The 21304-nt window shown below is 43.0% G+C and overlaps 1 protein-coding gene and 2 non-coding genes across 3 annotated transcripts in view; all 3 read left to right on the top strand.

The window, feature by feature from the left end:
- The first annotated feature begins 2444 nt into the window (after nucleotides 1-2444).
- Nucleotides 2445-21304, top strand: part of CCAR1 (cell division cycle and apoptosis regulator 1) — a 29013-nt gene continuing 10153 nt past the window's right edge. Inside the window, exons 1-16 of the mRNA XM_041490026.1 lie at nucleotides 2445-2556; nucleotides 3154-3272; nucleotides 9649-9821; nucleotides 10369-10413; nucleotides 11086-11118; nucleotides 12104-12297; nucleotides 12787-12901; nucleotides 12974-13163; nucleotides 14744-14876; nucleotides 15174-15335; nucleotides 15774-15999; nucleotides 16922-17035; nucleotides 17863-18029; nucleotides 18759-18969; nucleotides 19775-19858; nucleotides 20517-20702. Coding sequence (XP_041345960.1) covers nucleotides 3200-3272; nucleotides 9649-9821; nucleotides 10369-10413; nucleotides 11086-11118; nucleotides 12104-12297; nucleotides 12787-12901; nucleotides 12974-13163; nucleotides 14744-14876; nucleotides 15174-15335; nucleotides 15774-15999; nucleotides 16922-17035; nucleotides 17863-18029; nucleotides 18759-18969; nucleotides 19775-19858; nucleotides 20517-20702 — 2106 coding nt within the window. The 5' untranslated portion in view covers nucleotides 2445-2556; nucleotides 3154-3199. The remainder of the gene's footprint in view (nucleotides 2557-3153; nucleotides 3273-9648; nucleotides 9822-10368; nucleotides 10414-11085; nucleotides 11119-12103; nucleotides 12298-12786; nucleotides 12902-12973; nucleotides 13164-14743; nucleotides 14877-15173; nucleotides 15336-15773; nucleotides 16000-16921; nucleotides 17036-17862; nucleotides 18030-18758; nucleotides 18970-19774; nucleotides 19859-20516; nucleotides 20703-21304) is intronic.
- LOC121365714 lies at nucleotides 16372-16435 on the top strand. The gene has a single exon (XR_005957059.1). It is a non-coding gene; the product is annotated as a small nucleolar RNA SNORD98 (small nucleolar RNA).
- Nucleotides 17648-17711, top strand: LOC121365713. The gene has a single exon (XR_005957058.1). It is a non-coding gene; the product is annotated as a small nucleolar RNA SNORD98 (small nucleolar RNA).

Here is a 21304-nt window from a genome sequence, read left to right as displayed (position 1 = left end):
GCAATCAGCTAGACCTGAGCAGGCTGGTTGAGCTGTTACATCCTTCCTGTATCCTTGAGGGCTCTGGCCAGTTCAGAATCACTTTTGTCAAATACTTTGTACAGCAGTGTGCAATAAAGTTCAGCAATAAAGTTCAGCTTGTTGTATTATTATAAAATTTCAGAACTGACTGTGTCACACGCTTGGCAAAGGGTGAAGTGCAAACGGCTACAGGCAAAAGGACTACAAGGGAAACTTTTGTGCACCAAAAACTCCATGATAACTTGCTTAGGTGCTTGCATGCTGCACTTGATTACAACTGAAGCACCAAAAGCCATTAACTGGACTGGTGCTACCACTGCTGGATTTGCAGAAAGGTAAAAATGTGTTTGATTCTCTCTGAAGGATCTCTTCTGGCCTTCTCAAGAGAATAAACAAACAAGCCCATCAAGAGCTGCAAAAAGCAGGTTCCAGTAGTGACAGGTTTAGATCTGCAAATTAACTCAGAAGTTGAACAGGATGCACAGAAAGGTTTTTCCAACCAGATTATGGAAAAGTAATAAAATGATTTTTCATGTGCACATTGAGTGAAATAACCATCTCCCTGTAAGCAGCATTTAGCTGGACAGACACAACATCGTTATTCACTTTTGGCTGAGGAGCTGCATGTTGGGTGTGAAACACTGATTCCTGTCTCTTATCAATGGTGCTGATTATCAAAAGCCTGTTCATTAGAAGATCATAATTTCTCTTCCAGTTCTGTCCCCAAAATGCATAACACAAACACAATTAAATGTTTGGGGTGTTGGGTTTTTTTTCCCAACCAAAAATAAGCTTTTACCACATTTCCTTTTCCATTTTTCTTTCATAGCAGATGCCTAAGACCAGAAAGCTGGAAGCAACAATTCACTTTATGGGAGTGAATACTTCTAATTTGTATCTTTTTCTCAACCTGCCTCATTATTTTAAGGTGATCTGTGGAAATCTCATGTATTTCACACTTCTGTCCTCTCATCACTTTTGGATTAAATTGTCCAATGCACTTAAGAGATAGTCCAGGGGCCTAGAATTATTTTAAGAAACAAGACCAGAAGTGCACGTATTTTTCACTGCCACTTCCATGACAGCTGTTTTTCATCACAGCAGCGTGGTTTGTCTTGAGTAGAGGATCCAGAGACCTCAGCAGTTCAAAAGGAATCATTCGTGTGCTAAAAATGGCAGGGGCAAAACCTGCCAGGTAATGCAGCAGCGTGTGTCTGGGAAGGAAAAGTACAAGAAATGTTCTGCTTGAGGCACAGGAAATCGGGGCTGAGGCTCCTCTGAGGCTTCCTTTGAGAGCCTTTATTGTCTGACAAAAAGACCCTGGGCCAGAGGAGTGCACAATACTTCACAATGCTCTGATATTCACCTACAATTGCCTTCTTCTTTAATACACTTTTGCTATTGTCCTTTTCACACACAATGTGGGAGAAAGCCCTGCAACCTTTTAATCTTTTCTGCAGGTTAAGAGTACAGATTCTGCTTCAGTCAAATGACTGAGCTGGGTGGAGTTATGCCAGGAAGAGACAAGGCATAAAATGTGTAGACTTTAAAGGTAAGAACTATGCTTCTGAATGTAAAACATCTAAACCCTCATCTAATTTGAAACAGAATTTAAAAAACAAAGGCAGATCTGTCTTTATGTATTATTAACTAGCAGATGCTGGCAGAAATTTACTTACACCTGATGATCTTCTGCTTCTTTATCTACATGCCCTCCTACAGGATAATCCACCTCACTGCGAGTTTGATGTTGCTGCTTCTCAGATTTTATTCCATCACCAACTTCTGTTTTTAACGACAATGTAACACTTCAAAGTCCAATTTTCATTTACGAAGTGCTGACTTACTCAAATGTAGGTAGGAATTCATGTGTATATCTCACTTCAAAACAAACTCGTGTGAAAAACTATTTACAAGATGGAAAGCTGTTTGTAACAACACCAAGGTCATGGGTTTGATCAATGCCTACATGAATCGGCCACTCAAAGAGCGGGACTCGACGATCCTTTTAAGTCCTTTCCGATTCAGGCTAAGAAAGAAGAGAAATTACTCTTGCCCAGAAGTCCTGAACTGCTTACAGCACTGATCCTGGCTGCAATTTCCGTGCCAAAGCATCTTAAGAGCTTTGACGCGTCCGTGGCGCGGCTGCTCTGCCCTCACCTCAGATGACCCCTGTGCCCCCTCAGAATCCCCGGAACGTGTGTCGGCTACCGGAGGGCCAGCAGGGGGCTGAGGGCTGCCTATGTCCGGCAGCCCTGAGGCAGCCTGGGGTGTGTGAGCACCGCCGAGCCCTCGCTGGGGCGGAGGGCGGCCCGAGGCGTGCGGGGCCGGGCCGGGCCGGGCGGGGCGGACCGGGGGCGGCGGGAGGAGGACGAGGAGAAAGGAGGAGGGAGAAGGGGCGGGAAGGCCCCGCTTCCCGCCCGCTCGGCCCGGCGCCGCCGCCGCCTCCGCCTCCCTTTGCCTTTCTCCCGTGCGGCGCTTTCCGCCCGGCGGCGGGGCCCGGACACGCGGCCGGGAGCGGCGGCTGCCGAGGGGGTAAAGGAGCTCTGACGGGCCCCGGTGGCGAGCGGCGGGCGCGGGCCCGGGCAGCGGGAGGCGGCGGGGCTGGTGGCGGCCCGGCCCGCGTGGTTCCCGGCTGCCGCGGCCGCCGGGCCCGGAGCGGCCGTGCGGGAACGCGAGCGGCGCTCCGCCGCCAGCGCCTCCCGCGCCCGCCGGGCACGGCCGTGGGGAGCAAATAACAACCATCAGTTCTTGGTTCCGCAGAGTCACCTTTCCCTCAGGCTTGATGGAAATGGGAGCGCGTTTTTGCGTTTTGAGTCGCGTTAGTCCCGTTTCGAAGAAGTGGGGGATGGCGATTGTGCCTTAGGAAAATCAAATAACTTGCTTTACAACTTTCGGTGTTCCCCATCCGCGGCGCATGTTGCCCACCGGGCTTTAGGGATGTAAAACTAATATTTCGAGACTCTTTTTTTTGTTTTATTCTTTTCTGGCTTTGTGGGGTTGGTTTTTGGATGGTTGGGTTTTTGTTTTGTTTGTTTGTTTTTTTGGTTTGTTTTTTTTTTTTTTGGCCCAGAATTAAAATAGCCTGACGGTATTTGTTTCAAAGATTGCAGCTGCGCTTTATTTTACTAGATTGCAGTTACGGAAGATAGACACCCGGGAGATTCTACCTTCTGCCATGGCTCAGTTTGGAGGACAGAAAAATCCCCCTTGGGCTACTCAGTTTACAGCCACTGCGGTGTCTCAGCCAGGTCAGTTTACACTCGATGCTTGAACCCTGACATCTAGTAGATTTGGAGATCCCATACTTGGCTATGCACTTCAGAGTGGCACGATGCTAACTCACTTATCTAAAGTCTATTTAGGTGGTTTAAATCGGGAGTTTTTTCCCCCAATAGAGACTTTAAAAGTCGTTGTCTGGTAATGTCTGTTGGTTTTGTTATTTGGTTTTCTTAAGGGGTGTGAGTAAACTCCCAGGTGAATTTGTATTGATTGTTTTAGTCAATAAACAGCAGATCAAGTTAGTCATATCCCAAGATGTGTAAATCAGATTACCTCCTATGAAATTACACGGTTCTGGACTAAATAATATCAGCTCTAGTAAGGCATTTCAGATTTCTTAAGTGCTGCCTGAGTTTCATTTCTTGGGCAGCCTGAATCAATGTTTACAAATTATTTTTTTAATTTGTTTTATTGATAGATTAGATACAATCCACATAGTGGAAAGTTCTCTGAAATTTGTTGCTTGGGTGAGAAGGGGGGTATTTATTTTTTAATGCTGAATTAGAATTTAAAGTCCCTATAACCAGAGGTATTGCTCTAATAATGGTAGAGAGTTTCCTTTGATTGAGCTAAGAAGTGTTATTAATTGCAAGTCACTGGTTAAGAAACCTGGCTGGTTCCATTGGTATGTTGGCTTACAGCACAGAAGGTTTGAGGCAAGGATGCACGATGAATTTGGGTGCTGTCATTTCCAGTTCTGGAGCACCTTGTGCTTTTCTTGAGTACAAATAGTTTGTTAATGAGATGTTGGAGTTATGTTGTGCAGTGTGAAGAGAGTTCAGCAAAGCTGAGGGTTCAGGATGTGTGGGTTCTGCAGTTGCTCTGGTTTGACACAAAGTTCAGTGTCACACCTCCTTTGTCAATGGCAGCTGGCAGAGGCTGGGAATGTCTGACATTCTTTGGAGGTGCATCTCTGGGATAGGAATCTTTCTCCTCTCCTGCCTCAGTTTTCTTTCCCAAGGTGAATCCTTTATCTGCAGTGTTTCCCATGGGCACTGCTCCACTCACACTGTGTATCCCCAGGGAGTGACCACCCCCATGTGCCTCCCAGCACTTTGTCCCAGTCTGCCTTTTCCTTTTCCTCCATGCCCACTCTGCTCCCTTCCCTACCTCAACTCTTGCTGTCCCTGAGCAGCTGCCCACAGGCAGTTTTTCTCTGAATAGCTCACACTTCCCTTATCCAAATGGCACTATCTCCTTCTGTAAGAAAATCCCTAACAGCTGGAAAGGGTTGGGAATGTGGGAGAGACAAACTTTTCTTTTGGTTCTCATGTCAAGACTGGGGCAGACACTGGAGCAGTCAAAGAATGGGAGCTCCTGGGCTGGACTGTTCTTGGTGTGTTGGCTGATGTGACAGCTGATGCATCAAAAATAGTGGGGGGAGCTCCATGTCCTGTTCCAGAGGGAAAGCTGCACAAAACCTGCCAAGGGGAGGAGCTGGCAGTCATCTTAGAGCTTGCTGGGGTAGGAGCAGGAGGGGTGGATGGAGCCTGCATCAGCCTCTTACCCCTTTTCTTGTGCTTGTGACTCTGCCTGGGCCAGCCACTTCTGAGCCTCCTTAAATTAGATGAAGTGCAGATGTAACTGGTCAGCATCAGTTGCTGTGAGAGTTTTCACCTGCTCAGTGAGGCCAGCATCTGCAGGGGTTTACAGCTGTCCATCTGACCCAGCAGCACCTGACTCAAACACGAGAGACACTAAAGATGTAACATTAGGTTGTGCTTCTGCCTTCTTCCTGTGCTAGCTCCATGTTCCTTCATGTTCCTGGTGTCCTCTTCACATTGTCCTTTCCTGTTCCTGCTGCAGTCAAGTCACCATGTCTGCATCCTCTTTCTTCCCCTGAATCCAGTCCTTGGGATTCTTCTGCCCAGCTGCTCTTTTAGTACATAATTGTTCCCCTGCTTTTTTAATAGGTATTTTGATTTATAATACAGAGCAGAGGAAGCATCTTTTGGAAGGTGAGCAGTGTTCTTTGACACTGCTGGGACCTGAAGAACAGTGTTTCTGCTTGAACTTGTCCCTTTTAGTGTGAAGTCGTGACCTTCCAGGGAGGCTGTTTTCCTAAGGAAGAGGTGCTGTCAGAGCTCAGGTGTGCTGACCAGCCTCAACTGCTGCTCACCCATGTTGCACCCAAGAAATGGTGCATATTGGCTTATCCTTGTGAACCTCAGTGTTAGCAAACTCATTTTGAAAACGTCCTTTCAGAGGGTTGGCCAAAGCTGTTACATGTATTTATGCATCCCAGCTGTTTTTGTCCCAAGTGTCAGGTTCCTTCTCCAAAGCTTTGAGGTGCTTGGGGATGAGGGAAGGAGATCTGGATTTTTGTAACACAAACAACATGATATAGAGTTTTTTTCAAGCTGTCAGAAGCAGTGAGTGATGGTGTTAGAAACCCAATCTGATTATTGCAAAAAAGGTAGTATCAGTGTTGAGGGTTTGTGTTTTTCATTGTTTTGGTTTAGGAATTTTTTGGTGGATTTTTTTTGAATTGCTGATGTGGATGCTGTCTTGGCCATCCCTGGTGAAGAAGTAACTAAATGAGTTAAAGCTCTTAATTATTAAGGTGTGGCACTCTGGTTGTAGACTGATGTGCTACGTAATGAGGGGTCTGTGATCCCTTTGGGAGGGTTTATTAATTACTCTCTCTGCCTGTGGAATTAGAAGAGGGATGGGCAATTCCAGGTGCCAGCAGAGGTCAATGTGTGAAGAGAAACTCCTACATGTAACACAGTGAATTTTTGTCTGCTCTTCATCCCATGCTTTTATGCATCACAAGACTAAAACCAGAATAAAGCCCCCTCCATGGTGGTTAAGCATTGTTAAAGAATAAATTAAATCATGCCTACTACAGAAAATTAGTTTTACTTGCATAATGTGCAAACTCCTGAAACGCCTGCAAAGGAGAATTCCCTCCTCCTCTCTAGCTCTTCATTTTTGGCACCTCTCTGGTTTGTGTCACAGTGCTGTTTATGGGTTATGATGAAAAGCCTGATTTTATAGAGCTGTGGTGCTGGGAAGTCCTGGCTCTGCTGTGTTCTGCCTGATTGGTGGTGTTGTCTTTGCTGTATGAAGACTTCATTGCGTTGGAGTGAGGAATGGTGCAGCTGATGGGAGCTGAAGTGCCTGCAGCTTGGTGGCCCTGTGAGGTGACTGAAGCCATGTGTAAGGACAGGGTGAGCATGTGCTGAATCTCAGCCCGCTAAGGAATGGGAGCTGGTGCACCGTGTGCTGGCTTGCTGTAAACAGATGTCCCGTGACAAATGGGCTGAGCCTGGTTTCTGGTGTGTGCCTGTTAAAAGGAGTGGTTTTGGAGTAGGTTGTGTGATGTTTGTATTGCAAGTGTGTGAAGCTTAAAGAACTTGGAAGCCCAAGAACCCAGTCTCACAATTTCTGACAACTGTGAGAAGTGTTCCAAGCCCTGCACAGGGTACTCCTTTACTGTCATTCTAATACAGCTGTGTCACTGACCAAGGAGACATGTAGCTGTGTATTTTGAAGATGTTTCCCTAACTTCTAGGGATCTTTAGGGTTTAGGGGTAGGAAGAGGCACTACTAAATACTGTCTTTGTGTTGGTTGCAGCAGAAATGTCTATAACCTAATCCAGAGCTGCAGCCTAGGGACCCCAGTTTCTGTCTGAGCTCTTCCAGCTGGAGGTGCCACACAGTATCTGGTGCCAGTGAGAGTTGTTTGCACTGCGTGTGAAGGAAGGCATCTCCTTTGCTGTACTTACTGAGATGATTACAAATCCTGAGAAGCTATTGTTTGCCACTGCAGATGCTTGTTGCCAGTAACAATAATGTGGCAGTCAGATGTCAGTTCCAGACTCAGTCTGATTAATTCTCGGTCTCTTGTTTTTCTGTGTGATTTTTCCTTTTTGTTCTCTCTCTCTTTTTTTTTTTTTTTAATTTTTTATTTTATTTTTAACTAGTAATGCAAATTCAGTTGCCTAATTAATTGGAGCCTGTTAGACCAAGATGAGTACACAGATGAAAGGTAGTCAGATGAAAGTCTTGGAATACTTCTGGGCAAATCAGTGGGAACAAGATACAGCTTTGAAAAACTTGTTACTACAGGTGTTATCCTCAGAGGATCTTGGCTCTCTTTTGTCTTTGCCCTTTCTTAGTAGGTTGATCTGCAGTGTTGTAGACAAAAATACCCAGTTAATATTAAATGCTCAAAAAGTGACAGTAGAGATGGCAACGTTTCTTGGTTTTCCTTAGTTGACAAAATGGGATAAGGGTCTTAGGATGGGCTGGGAATTGCTTGAGATAATTCTGAGTAATGCTGAAATGGAAATTGCCAATGCGAAACTGAAGAGCTGAATAGTCCCAGGATCTGGTTTTGGGAGTAGGCATTTTTGTGGGTACCATTGGTACACAAAGTAGGAGAAAACTTGTGAAATTTGCTTTTGGTAATGCTTCCCCACTCCATCCCCCTGTGTTGGAACAACATTAGGATAGACCTTTGGACTGAATGACAATAGCTGGCATGGTCACACGTGTTCAAAGGTAACAGCATGCAGCAAATTTCTGCACTAATGGGAATTTCTGCTCGGCATGTGGAAGTAAGAGGAGAAAGATGAATGCATTGACTGAGCCAGCAAAGCACTACAGCCAAGGAAAGTGACAGTTGTCCCAGGATACAGCAGCAGAGCTTTTGACTTATATTTAAAGGTCTGTTTAGGGCATGTTACGGGAGACAGTGGTGAGGATCCAGTTGAGGGTGTCCTTCTGGATGGCCCAAACTGCACATTCAAATTGAAGCTGGTGATCAAACAGGAGGCAAGAGGATGAAGACAGTGGAGGGTTTGTCAGGAGAGAAGCCTCTAATTTTGTTTGCTGGCTTGTAAAGAAATGCAAATTTTGGAATTTTCCAGGGGGGAAAGTTAATTAAATGCTGTACACTGCAGAATGCTTGATTTCACTTTTAAAATACTGTTACTTCCTGGAATGTTTATGTGGCAGTATTTGATACAGATCATAGTGATAGCTGTGATAGTGATAGTTATTTTCAGTGCTGTTCATGTATTTCTTTCCTGTTTCATTCCAAAATTACAAGATGATCAGTGCCATCAGCAAAGACTGCTCTGCTGGAAAGAGCAGTGTGGTAGGAAGGGTGACATTATTCAGGACCTGTTGAGTGGGGTACAGCATTATGGTAGCAATCACCCACTATGAGCAGTGTTTTACTGCATCCCTGGTTCAGGAATGAAAGCTTCATTTTGCATCGGTAAGAACAGTGTGGAGCACAAACTCTGCAGGAATACTGTAAATCTGTTCCTCATTCCATTTTCTTTGATGGCTTTGGAAGAGAGAAGAACTGTGGTAATCTTGAATGTTGCTCAGTTCTGAAGACTGACCTGTTTTTGCTGGCAGTATGTTTCCCTGCCCAGTTTCTCTCTGGTTTTATTTAAACACGTGGACTAGACTGATAGTTTAATGAAGTGATATTTGATCATGCAGCTGCCGATAACTTTTTTTAAAAATCCTGCCAGAGAAGGGAGTAGGTTTCCAGATATGTTTGCAGTTTTTTGCTGAGATTTACATTTTGCAAATTTTTGGGCTCTTTGTCACCCAAAAGATCCATCTGTAAACCTTGAGCATACCTTGTTCAGAAGCATGGCCTGTGCTTAGCTGCTCCTCGTGATTTGCTTACGTTCTCTGGTGAATTAAAAGCTGGCATGACAATAAAATAAACGAATCTTTCCTTCTAGGCAGTTTGAGTCTGGGCAGCACAAACCCTTCCTATTAAGAGCTGGAGAGAGCTTCAGTCTCCTTATACAAGCAGACTGATTAAACTCTTGTTGCAAGGCTGTTCCTTCTCCACCAGCCCCCACTTCACAGGGGACAAAGACAGCACTGAGTGAAGCAAAAACTTGGTGATTTCAGAGGACACGTTCCATAAGCCTCTGTTTCATAGATGCTGTTACAGTAGAGCTTTCTCTTGCCCTCAATAGAGTGCAATGTATTAAAGTGCAGAGCAGAGCAGCAATCTTCATTTGGCTCATCCAGAGCCTGAAATACCTTCCAGAAAGTACCCGGGGGTGGGGGTGGGTGCAGCTGGGGATGACAGCTACAGAGCTGTGAAATCGTGAGCGCTCCGGAGGGGGAAGTGTAATGGTCTCTGCTCCTCTGCTGTGGTTTACTGTTGCTAGATGAATTGAGAAGAAAAGCTTGGTAGATCGATTTAGAAGAGAAGCTAGCGGGATGGGTCTTGAATTCTGGGACTTGATTCACCCCTCGGTGAGCTCGGCCGAGGCGCAGAGCATCGCGCACCGCGTCCTGCCCGAGCCGCGGTGCTGCGGGCGCTCACGGGCCGTGTTCCCTCCCTCCCTCCCTCCGCAGCTGCCCTGGGCGTGCAGCAGCCCTCGCTGCTGGGAGCCTCCCCGACCCTGTACACGCAGCAGACGGCGCTGGCAGCCGCGGGGCTGACCACGCAGACCCCCACCAACTACCAGCTGACACAGAGCGCCGCGCTCCAGCAGCAGGCGGCAGCCGCGGCCGCGGCCCTGCAGCAGGTAAAGCACACACAGCGGCCGGCGCTCCCCGAACTCCGTAAAGCTAAAGGATCCAGGAGGAAAGGAGAATGGAAAATGGTGAACATTGCAGTGTGAACCTGTCTTATCCATGGGGGGGTGGTGTTTATAGCTAGCGGTGGTGGGATTGGTCGGTGAGGGTGGAAGTTGGGCTGTGGAGGAGTTGATTTTTAGCTGTGGAAAGCCCTTTGGGAGAATGGGTTTTGCTGCATCTAAACGGAGAATCTCGAGTATCTCCCACCACTATGGGATTTTGCATGATTTTGTAATGTGCCTTAAATACTGTCTTAAGCGTGAGGCTTAACAAAAATTGCTGACTTCAGCTAGAAAGAGAACATCAGGGCCCACTCTAAAGGCTCAGAATATTTGTTATTAAAATTATATACATTGATATAATTAGCTATTTTTAAATTAAAATTGTTAAATGTTAATTATTTTTATCTAGAGCTTTCTAAGCAGGTAACATATTTGATATTACTGTGGTAATAATTCTCCTGTTCATAAGATATTTTGCTTTTATCTGTTTCAGCAATATTCTCAACCTCAGCAGACTCTCTATAGTGTACAACAACAGGTTTGTCTGATTCTTACTGTGTACATCACAAATAACTTTAAAATAATGTTGATTGTGTGTCTTGTAGGATTTGTCTCCGAAATCATCCTCATATGGGAAGTTGTTAAAGAAACTTAAGTAATACTTTGTGTGGCAAAAGAGAGCTTGAAGTTCATAAACTTGGAAAGACACATGCAGAATGGAAACCTGCCTACCTTCCTGCAAAAACAAATTTTAAAAATACGTACTATTCCATGTGTAAATGATTCTCTGCTGAACTTTGCTCCAAACAGGGCCGTGTATTTTAACTGCTGGAAGACGCTGTCCAAAAACGTTCCCTTTTGGATTTTTATTATGATCTTCTAACTTAACAGGATTTTTTGGAAACAATAAAAGTACAAGGGAATTACATGCCTAAGCTGTTCCAGCTGCCAAATTTTTTTTGGTATTGCTATTAACTTTCAGTTAAAAAAAATTTAGCATTTCTCCTTTCTGTATAAACCTGGGTTATACGATCTCAAAATGAACCCCACAAGCACAGTTTTACAGATGTGCAAACTGCTGAAATTACCAAGCCCTAAAGGACTATTAACTGACTCAGATTAAGCAAAAACTCTTACTTGTAAAGAGGAGGTAGAATTGTACAATTTCCTTAAGCATATAAAATTAATTTATAACTTTATTTATTTTAAGTTGCAGCAACCTCAGCAGACCCTTTTAACTCAGGTTAGTTTGGTTTTATTGTTTGGTCTTCATCCCCAAACACAGATAATGCAAGAGTGCAAATTTGTGGTATCTTGGTATTTTAATCTGTAATCTGAACTAATATGAGTGGATATTTTATTGGTACAGGTTTATTTTATCCAGATTTTATTAAAATATGCATAGCCTTGGTTTCAAAAATTAGTAGCAACCACTCTTCCTTAATCTTGAAGGGAACATGTGTGTTGATTATATTTCAAATTTTTTTTCTTTGAACTTCAAGTGTCCAGCTGTTTTGCAGTAAATAACAAATGAGAAAGATCTTTCTCTTCTTTGTGAAGGAATTTAACTTCCTGTATTAACAGTATGTGTATAAAGAGGTTTAAACAGAACCTTGCTGAGTTTGACGGGTTTAAAACATGGAGCCATTTAACACATTGCAAATTCCTCTAGTTCCATTTTCACTTGAACTTTTAAAGTTCAGGCTATAAAAAGGTAAAAATGTTTGACTTGATTTCGTTATCTTACTGTGCTCTGCTTTTGTAAGGGAAGTACGTGACCTGTTGAATTAGGGAAGGGTTTGTGTTGGCCTCAGCCTTTACTGACTTCTCATATTCCAGGTGGGATATAAATGCAGAATGACTTCTTAAGCGTTTATTCCTAGCAAAGCTGGGAATTCATCTCCACTTCAGGCCCACTGTATGGGTTACCTGTAGACAATAATGCAGTCTTGATGCTTTTTGTCTGGACAAGTTACATTTTTGGGGGAAGCTGACTCTTGTAAAAAAGAAGGATAAACAAAACCAATCTTCATTCAAAGTAAGAAACATGTCATCTCCAAAAAAACCAACAACCCAACAAAAACCACAAGAAGCTGCCACCACCGTCTGAAAATGTCTGTCCTGGGTGCTCTGGTCATTTTGAGCTGCTGTCTGGGTGGCTGCAGGAGCTGTTCCCTGTCAGCGTGCCAGCTCTTACAGCCCTGAGCGTGGCTCTGTTTCGCTTGCAGCCGGCAGTCGCGCTCCCGACCAGCCTGAGCCTGTCCACGCCGCAGCCGGCAGCGCAGATCACTGTCTCCTACCCCGCCCCCCGCTCCAGCCAGCAGCAAACCCAGCCGCAGAAGCAGCGTGTCTTCACTGGCGTGGTCACTAAGCTGCATGACACCTTTGGCTTTGTCGATGAAGATGTCTTTTTTCAGCTTAGGTAAGCTGTGAGCGCTCGCCTGCGGATGTGCTCCGTGATGCTCTCGGTAGTCATTGCACACTAATTCTCTGGGCAATAGTGTGTTGTTTTCATTCAACAGTGAAAGTCAGAGAGGTTAATACATGCTAAGTCTGAGTTTCTTCATGTGAATTTTTTTTAATACAAAGCCCAAAGCTTGGTATTTACTAGCTTTGTGTAATAGGAAATTGCAGAATTTGTGGGTGATTAAAAGCATAAAACCTGCTGTCTGCATGTCTTAAAGTGGTATTCTTTGGGGAACTTTTCCCTTAGGGCCAAAGACAGGGAATTACTAAGTTCCTGTGCATACCTGAATTGAAGCAGGTAGCATTAATGCTGAATTTGGGGGTAGATACTGTTCCCGTAAGCTTTTTTTAATGAATTTTGCCTACTTTCTGCCATCTTTAAATGTAACATGCAAAAAACCTAGCTAAAGAAGCCTCTCACGTACATTTTGTGTCACGTTTGCAGTGCTGTTAAAGGCAAGACACCTCAGGTGGGTGACAGAGTTCTGGTAGAAGCTACTTACAACCCCAACATGCCCTTCAAATGGAACGCCCAAAGGATCCAGACGCTGCCGAACCAGGTGGGTGGGGCTGTAGGTGTCGGGGCAGGGCTGGCTGGGTGGAGCTCGCTCCTCACTGCCATCTCTCCCTAGAACCAGAGCCAGGCGCAGCCGCTGCTGAAGACGCCGCCGGCCGTCCTGCAGCCCATCGCGCAGCAGACCTTCGGCGTCCAGGCGCAGCCGCAGCCGCAGTCCCTGCTGCAGGCGCAGATCTCGGCAGCCTCCATCACACCTCTGCTCCAGACACAGCCCCAGCCGCTGCTGCAGCAGCCACAGCAGAAAGGTGCTCCTCAGCGCACGCTTTTTGGGGGGTCACTCTGGTGCTCAGTGGGTGATTATAGGGATGTGCCCCCTGTTGACGGAGTGACAAAACTATCCTTTGTCCCCTTAAAAAGGAAATAAGCCCAGAAGTTTCTCTCCTCGATTAGGTGAAAAGGCATCTCATAGGACCTGGGGGACTTCACCTCAAGCTTAAGGATTGCCAATTGGACAGGAGCCAAAAAGTCCTGCCTGGGCAATTCACTAGAAAAAGAAGAGAGCAAAGAAACTAATGGTTTTTGTGAGGTGTTTTACCAGGGGCAAGGACTCTTGCACCTGGCTCGGTGTTTCTCTGTAAAGAGTTTTGTTGTTTTGCCTTTTATTACAACTTTTTTGTTTCCAACACTGCAACAGAAGCCATCCTGCTGATTTTATGTCTTCTAAGGTAGCTGAGCTATCTTGGGTGAAAAATAGATCTCCAAGAGCTTATGAGACCTGGCTCGAGGAGACTCCTATTTCTGGTGATGGTTATTTTCTTGTTAATTACAAGGTGGAAGTAATAGCTGAAATAATATGGAGGGGGCTTTGCTGAGTTTTCAGATTGAATATGTCTCCCTGCAGCTGTGTGCAAGGCACATTGCCTGCAGTAGCTCAGAATCACCTGGTTAGTGAAGTCCCCGTGGACTCCTGTTCATGTTAAGATTTTGTAATCCAAAAGCAAATTCAATGTAAGTTTTTGTTCTTTCTCAGATAAGGTGGGGAGTTGAAAGTATTAATAGCAGTGCAGTCCTTCAGCATCTTCTGCAGTTTTCCACAAAATCGGGTTTTGCAGTTATGTTGTTAAAGCTGTTGTTTCTTGCTTATTAAATTCAGTTAGCCAGGTTGGCATCTGAGAGGAGAAACACTGCCGAACATGGCAAATGTAAAACAAAGGTTGTGAAGTCTCTCGAGCTTTGAGTGGCTAAGGAATCAGTGATAGAAGTGATAATATTAGGACTGATCTTAACACAGTAAAAGCAAGGGCAGAAAACCGTAGCAGAATTGTTTTGCACAAATGCTTACTACAATCTAATTAGTCATCGTCGTTCATTGGTGTTTAGTAACGTTTGCTTCACTTAAATCACTTGGTTAAATATCTCAAGGCAAAGAAATTATGTGCTGAGGGATTGATGTAGCAGTATGATACATTGATTTAGGAATAATTTTTTCTTTTTATGTATGAAAAACCTTAAAATGAGGATTTCAGTTTTCCTTCAGTTCAGTGAGTAGGTAGTATATCTACAATTTATGGTTTTGAAAAGGCTTAGCTGTTTATTAAGATGAATTCTGTGTGCTTAGGTTATATTAGCTTCCATCTCAAGAAGATGCTTTTAAACCAATTTCACTTTATTAAAATGTGTCAGTTTATTAAAGAGTGTCAGTTTGCCACAGTGAAGAAAAGCTTAGGTCTCTTGAGTTTCTTTGTGTGGGTGTTAACACGGGATAAATTTGACTGTAGAGTTAGGTTAGAAAACGTACACAAGTGAAGCAGCTGTAAGCAGCAGTGTTTGCCAAGTGCAGGCAGTTGCCCCCTGTTCTGTACTGATGCTGTACGTTCTGTTTCAGGTGGTTTGCTGCAGCCCCCAGTCCGTCTGGTTTCACAGCCACAACCAGCTCGAAGACTAGACCCACCATCCAGGTTTTCTGGGAGGAATGACCGAGGTGGAGACCCTATGCCAAACCGAAAAGATGACAGGAGGTATGTAGACCAGATTGTGATCCAAGCATTCCATAAAACCTTTCCTGACCCAGAGCTGAGCTGCTTGCTCCAGAGTGGGTCAGCAAGACACACAAGTGGTGTTACCCTTAGGAATTATGGAAGAGTTCTTATCTATGTGAAAGTAAGGAGTTGTGTAATCAGTTTCTCATGTAAAGAGACCGTTCTGAAGCTTGCCTTTTTTGAGTTGTCTCTGACAGGTCTGGCTTCTGTTGTGCCAGAAATCATTTTGTGTTACCAGCCTGCAAAAATATTTGCGTTTTGTGTGTGTTTTTTAAGTCGTGAAAGAGAGCGAGAGAGGCGCAGGTCCCGGGAAAGATCTCCGCAGAGGAAACGCTCCCGCGAGCGATCGCCCCGGCGCGAGAGGGAGAGGTCCCCGCGGAGACCGCGGCGCGTCGTTCCTCGTTACACCGTGCAGTTCTCCAAGTTCTCGTTGGACTGGTATGTTTGTAGTGCCAGGGGTTTCCCTGCAGTTCCCGTAATCGTGGCACAGCTACCGTGAGCCATGTCAGCCCACGTGTGTGTAAGTGGGTGTTGGATGATGATCCTGACTGCAGAGAAGGGTCGAGTATGTAATGGCTAAGAACCTTGTATGATGAACTTGTTGGAGGTTCTGTGTTACTTTAGAATGCTATTGCAAAATAGCTTTGTAGCATTGTTCAGTGAACATTCCCTAACATGCAGACACCTGAATTGGAAGTGGTTAATAGTTACTTTTTTTTAAACTTCGTCCATGACATTCAAATGTAATGTTCTTGAGATTTTATATGTGCAGCATCAAATATACAGTGGTTGTATTGCCAATTAATATACTTCTTGATGATGTACTTGGTTAATAGCTCTTAACTGCTGTATCTGTAAATACTGCGTGTCTTTCAGCCGTAGCTGTGATATGATGGAGCTGAGGAGGCGTTACCAGAACTTGTACATCCCCAGCGACTTCTTTGATGCTCAGTTCACGTGGGTGGATGCTTTCCCTATGTCTAGACCATTTCAGCTGGGAAACTACTGTAATTTCTATGTAATGCATAGAGAAGTAGATCCTATAGATAAGAACGCTGCTGTCCTTGATCCACCTGATGCTGATCATCTCTACAGTGCTAAGGTTTGTATGCTTTTCCACTGATACCACTATTCATTAGAAATTTTTTTATCAATAGGGTGCAAAAGTGGGTGTAACAGAACTGAAGACATTCTGCAGTCATTTGAGCAAAGTACAGAGTTTTAAACTTTTCAGTAAAAAGCTAGTATACAGAGCTTAAAGAATCACAACTGAAATTCAGTTTGTTTTTCTGTTACTAGAGCTGTGCTAAATCTTGTGTTTACAGAGGGCTCTTCCATTGTCTGCACTCAGTTGCAGTGATGTGATTATAGGAAAAGAAAGCCAGCAAGGTCTCTGAATGATTTCTTAGGCAATTCATTTTGAGTAGTTAATGTAGTCCTTTTTATTCCTTCAATACAAACTTGATGCAAGAATGAGTGATGATGTTTTAAACCTATTCCATTGCTGAAATAGTCTGTGGAAAAAAATAACTGAACTCTTTCTGTGCAGTTTGTGTTACTCCATTTAGTGGTATTTTCTTTCCTTCTTTCCTATTCATCTCAATATTTATTGAGATCTGTCTTTAACATGTAATACTTCTAACACAGATTGGCAAAATCTCAGACCTATTTTAGTGACAGACTTGAAATGGAACAGGTTTTAGGAAAATGTTTTGATAAAGGGGTTATTTATATATTATTACAGCTCTTGATGCATATTTTGACATTCACATAGAGAGAGGCTTAACTTACCTTCTGTGTACAAAAACTGTAAAGCTCAAGTATCAGACATGGAGAGCAAGAGCTGCCTTTCAGAATGCAGAGCTTCAAAACACAGTAACTGAGAAGGAGCCTCCTGTTTTATCATACACCTGTTTAGGGTATAGAGCAACCTTGTTAAGTTTGGTATGTGTGTTTGCGAGTTGTGGTCGTTGTTTATCAGTTGTAGTGAGACCTTCACCACGCTGCTCTGACTTGCACCACAGGTGATGTTGATGGCTAGTCCTAGCATGGAAGATCTCTACCACAAGTCATGTGCTCTGGCTGAGGATCCCCAAGAACTTCGTGATGGATTTCAGCATCCTGCTAGACTTGTAAAGGTAAATATGCTTCCATGCCAGACACTTTTGGCAATAAAGGTTGGTTATAGAGCTTTGCTGTTTTTGACAACAAGAGAGGAGCTTGTAGACAGCTGAATGATGACTTCATTTTTCCTCGGAAGAGACCTAGTTTATATGTCAATTCTTTTTCCACTTTATAGGAGCTTCACATTTACTGCTTTGTTCCACTTAGTTAAACTAAAATAACTGACTTTGTTAGCTGCTTTTTACAAGCACTTACTGATTTTGTAAGGGCTCAGCTGTGAAGAGAATACACATGAAGCAACAGTTAAGCGGCGGTTAAGTGAAACTTAACCATTAAACTGAGCAAGCTGTAAGTGCTGTGGTGTTCCAGGACAACAGACTTGTTTTCCAGTTAAATTCTGACTTGCAGCACACGGGTATACTTCCATTTATAGGTATGATGCTCTTGTGGTCTCACCTTTTGTAGCTTTTCTTCTTCACTTTTAAGCAGGCACATGTATAAATGTGTATCAGAGTTAAGACACCATTTAAGTTACTGTCTGTCTTTTGGGTTAAAAAGCTTCTAATTGCAAAGGGACAAGCCTATACCAATAAACGAACTTGATGGAAAATCTTGAAAGCAAGAATGAGTGATGATGTTTTAAACCTATTCCATTGCTGAAATAGTCTGTGGAAAAAAATAACTGAACTCTTTCTTGACTGATTTTCATTTTCAGATTTCAAAATAATTTCACGGTTTACTCACGGATTTCAGTGTGTGTGCTATGAAATATTCTTTGCACTTTGGGAAAATGACCTTTTACCCCTAGCAGGGCAACATTCAGAAGACTCTTTTTGTCTAGTTTTTAGTGGGTATGAAAGGCAAAGATGAAGCTATGGCTATTGGAGGACACTGGTCCCCCTCACTGGACGGACCTGATCCAGAAAAGGACCCTTCGGTGCTGATAAAGACGGCAATTCGTTGTTGCAAGGCTCTTACAGGGATTGACTTAAGTGTGTGCACGCAATGGTAAGTACTGTACTGCAAAGCCAAGTACGCTGTAGAAATAAATACTTGTCTGTTACCAGGACTTTAAAAAAAAAAAAAAAAAAGCTGGAAAAACCCTTTTTTCTTTGTCAACTGCTCTTGGTAGTTCAGGTGAACTACTCAAAGGATGTTCTGTTTGGTAATCAGCTTGATTGGTGCCAACTGTGCTGAATACTGCTTTAAGAACTAATTAAAAATTCTGGGTTTATTTTGACATGTTATACTGTAATTTTTTTAATGAATGTGCATTGAAAATATTTTTCATTTTGTGCATAGCTGGAGAGGATCGTCAAGAGAACTTCATTTCATTATTCTTTTGTTATAAATAAATAGCCGTTTGTTATACAGCCATATTTTCTCTTGATGAGTTTTTGTCCTGCATTAACACTCACTGTGGTTGTACCAATACCAGGAAAGCCTATTGTATGCTAAATTTTGAAGTTCTTCAACAACTTCTATTTGCACATAAAACTTACTTGGGGTAAACAACGAGTTTTATGAAAAGCATTTTGTTGATTTTCCTCCTTTTTAGTTGCGATACCTTTTTACAAGTTTGCCAGAAGAGAAAATATGGCTTCCATAATTTTTTTCTTTAGATAAACCTCAAGGTCTTGCAGCAAAATTTCTTTACTTGATGTGCTACAAGTGATCTAGGCTCTTTAAAATGTATTGTAGAATTTTTTTTCCAACATGCTTCTTCCCTTGCAACAGGTACCGTTTTGCAGAGATTCGCTACCATCGCCCTGAGGAGACCCACAAGGGGCGTACAGTTCCAGCTCATGTGGAGACAGTGGTTTTATTTTTCCCGGATGTTTGGCATTGCCTTCCCACCCGCTCAGAGTGGGAAACCCTCTCCCGAGGATACAAGCAGCAGCTGGTCGAGAAGCTTCAGGGTGAACGCAAGGAGGCTGATGGAGAACAGGCACTGAACGCTAATCCCTTTTTCTATTTCTGCTTCTCACAGGCACAGGAACACAGGCACAAAATGCACACCACATACTACACAACATACATACATAGGAGGAACATAACTGGTAACAATGACTGGTAAACCAGCTTTCAGCAGTGTAGTGAATGTTGCTTTTTATTTTTATTTCAGCTAGTTCACTAACTTTAAATGTGTATGCTGATATCACAAACGGAATTAAATTGTGCTTATGATGCGCAGAAAATTTTTATCATAGACGTAGTTGCTGGAATCTGGGACCAGTTGTTGAGTGAGATTCAGTTTATGAATAGCTGTCTTCAAACATTTTGCCATTTTCTGAAATTTCTAAATTCTCTCTTGTGGCCAGTTCTAATTGTGATATTTGAAATTGAACAAACATTAGTCTGAAACATCTGAATTTCAGGCCATGTGGCTGATCAGCATCTTGGAATAAGGGAAGGTCTGACTGAACAAAGAGTAATTTGGGGGATTTAAAATGTGGGGGAAGATCACCCACTGTGTGGTTACTGGAGACCAGCAGTGTCTGTGTAACCCCAATATCCTTTGTGGTGTTGCTTATCACCCTTTTGTGTTCCACAGATCTGGCTTGTATTGGCTGAGTGGCACTGTGATCATTTATAAAGTGGTAGAATGTGTGTGTGAACTTGTCTAAATAATAACTTTAGGAGAAGACTATCTGAAACAGTTGTGACCTTGCACAGATCAGCAACAGAATTTAAAAAATAACTGAAATGCTTTCAAGCTTTCTGAATGATAATTTTGAAATTTTGTTTGTCAGGATGAAGAGGAAAAGGATGATGGGGAAGCTAAAGAGATCTCTACGCCTACACACTGGTCTAAACTGGATCCAAAAACAATGAAGGTAACAAACACTTCTGAAAGTTTGATTCCGTTATATTTTTTCACTTTTAAGACACGACCTGAAATGCAGCTGTATGTTTCCTTAACTGAGCAAGAAAACTTCAGTAGTGTTTTGCTGAATTTATAGGTGCCAGATCTGGTATCACAGTACGCAGGGATGACTCCTGGCTGTAGAAAGTGAACACAGCTAATTAAATCTATTCTGAACTTCGTACAATTAAAGAATATCACCTATGATACATGAACTGGAAAACAAGAGTTCTGCTGTAATCTGCCAGATTACTACTTAGATTAAGAAATGTGGGGTCTAAAATACTTACAAAATTATACATTTTTGTACAATTACTGCCTTTTTTAACTGTGTCAGGAGACATCATAAAAAGTTTCCTTGAAAGCAGTAGTGATAATAAACTATTTTACTTTAACAGAATCCTTTTCCTGCCTCTGTGAAAAGTTCCTCAGAAAGAAGTTTTTTTTGTGGAAAACATCAGTTTAAATGCAATAGGTTTTTTGTATCAGTAACTATTTATGGTTTTCAGCACATGTTTAAAAAGTACAGGTGACTTTTCAGTGCTGTTGATTTTTACCTCACTTTCTCTACTAATCCAATGTTTGTGATGTCACTGTTTGATAGCACTCACAAAGCTTTTATTTACCAGGTAAATGACCTTCGCAAAGAATTAGAAAGTCGAACCCTTAGCTCTAAGGGACTGAAATCTCAGCTGATAGCTCGACTGACAAAGCAGCTGAAAGTTGAGGAGCAAAAAGAAGAGCAAAAGGAGCTAGAGAAGTCTGAGAAAGAAGAGGAAGAGGAGGAGGATAGGAAATCTGAAGATGATAAAGAGGTTAGGCTTTGGACATATTTGTTTTAAGTCCTGTGTATATATTAAATATATGAAATATTTGTGTAAATATGTATAAGCATAAAAAGTAGAGGCATGTGCCTACTTCTGCTGGGATTTTGTTGTTCTCAGGTGACTGGCCTGGGAACTCCTGATGTACCTTGAGCAACTGAATTGGGAAGAACTCTTGGCCAGTTGGAATTACTTTGTATCAGCCAAATCAGCTCAAATGTGCCACTGCATTAAGGGTGTCTGAATTAATGTTTGACCTTAAGTCTAAGGAAAAATAAATCCAAGCCTCCTGAGAAAAGCCATGCTCAGGACGAGTGAACATACTTAACAATACGTTAACTCCTTAAACCTACATGAAAAGCAGTTGCTTGGTTGTGTTAGCCTCTGTGTCTCACAGTCCAGCTTCTTCGTGTGGCAGATGGTTTGCTTGGGTTTGTTTTCCCCTATTACAAAGCTTTGATCTTTGCTTTTGGATACTTACTGTATATTGGAGTTTCTCAGTTTTATGGTTTGTAGTTGCCGTGCCTAGTCTGGTTTGCTACTTCACAAAAATTAACAAAATCTGTGCAACAAGTCCAAAGCTCAACCACAGA

This window comes from Pyrgilauda ruficollis, unplaced genomic scaffold, assembly GCF_017590135.1.
Source record: "Pyrgilauda ruficollis isolate IOZ18807 unplaced genomic scaffold, ASM1759013v1 scaffold98, whole genome shotgun sequence".
Taxonomy (NCBI): domain Eukaryota; kingdom Metazoa; phylum Chordata; class Aves; order Passeriformes; family Passeridae; genus Pyrgilauda; species Pyrgilauda ruficollis.
This window is presented reverse-complemented; position numbering and strand designations above follow the sequence as displayed.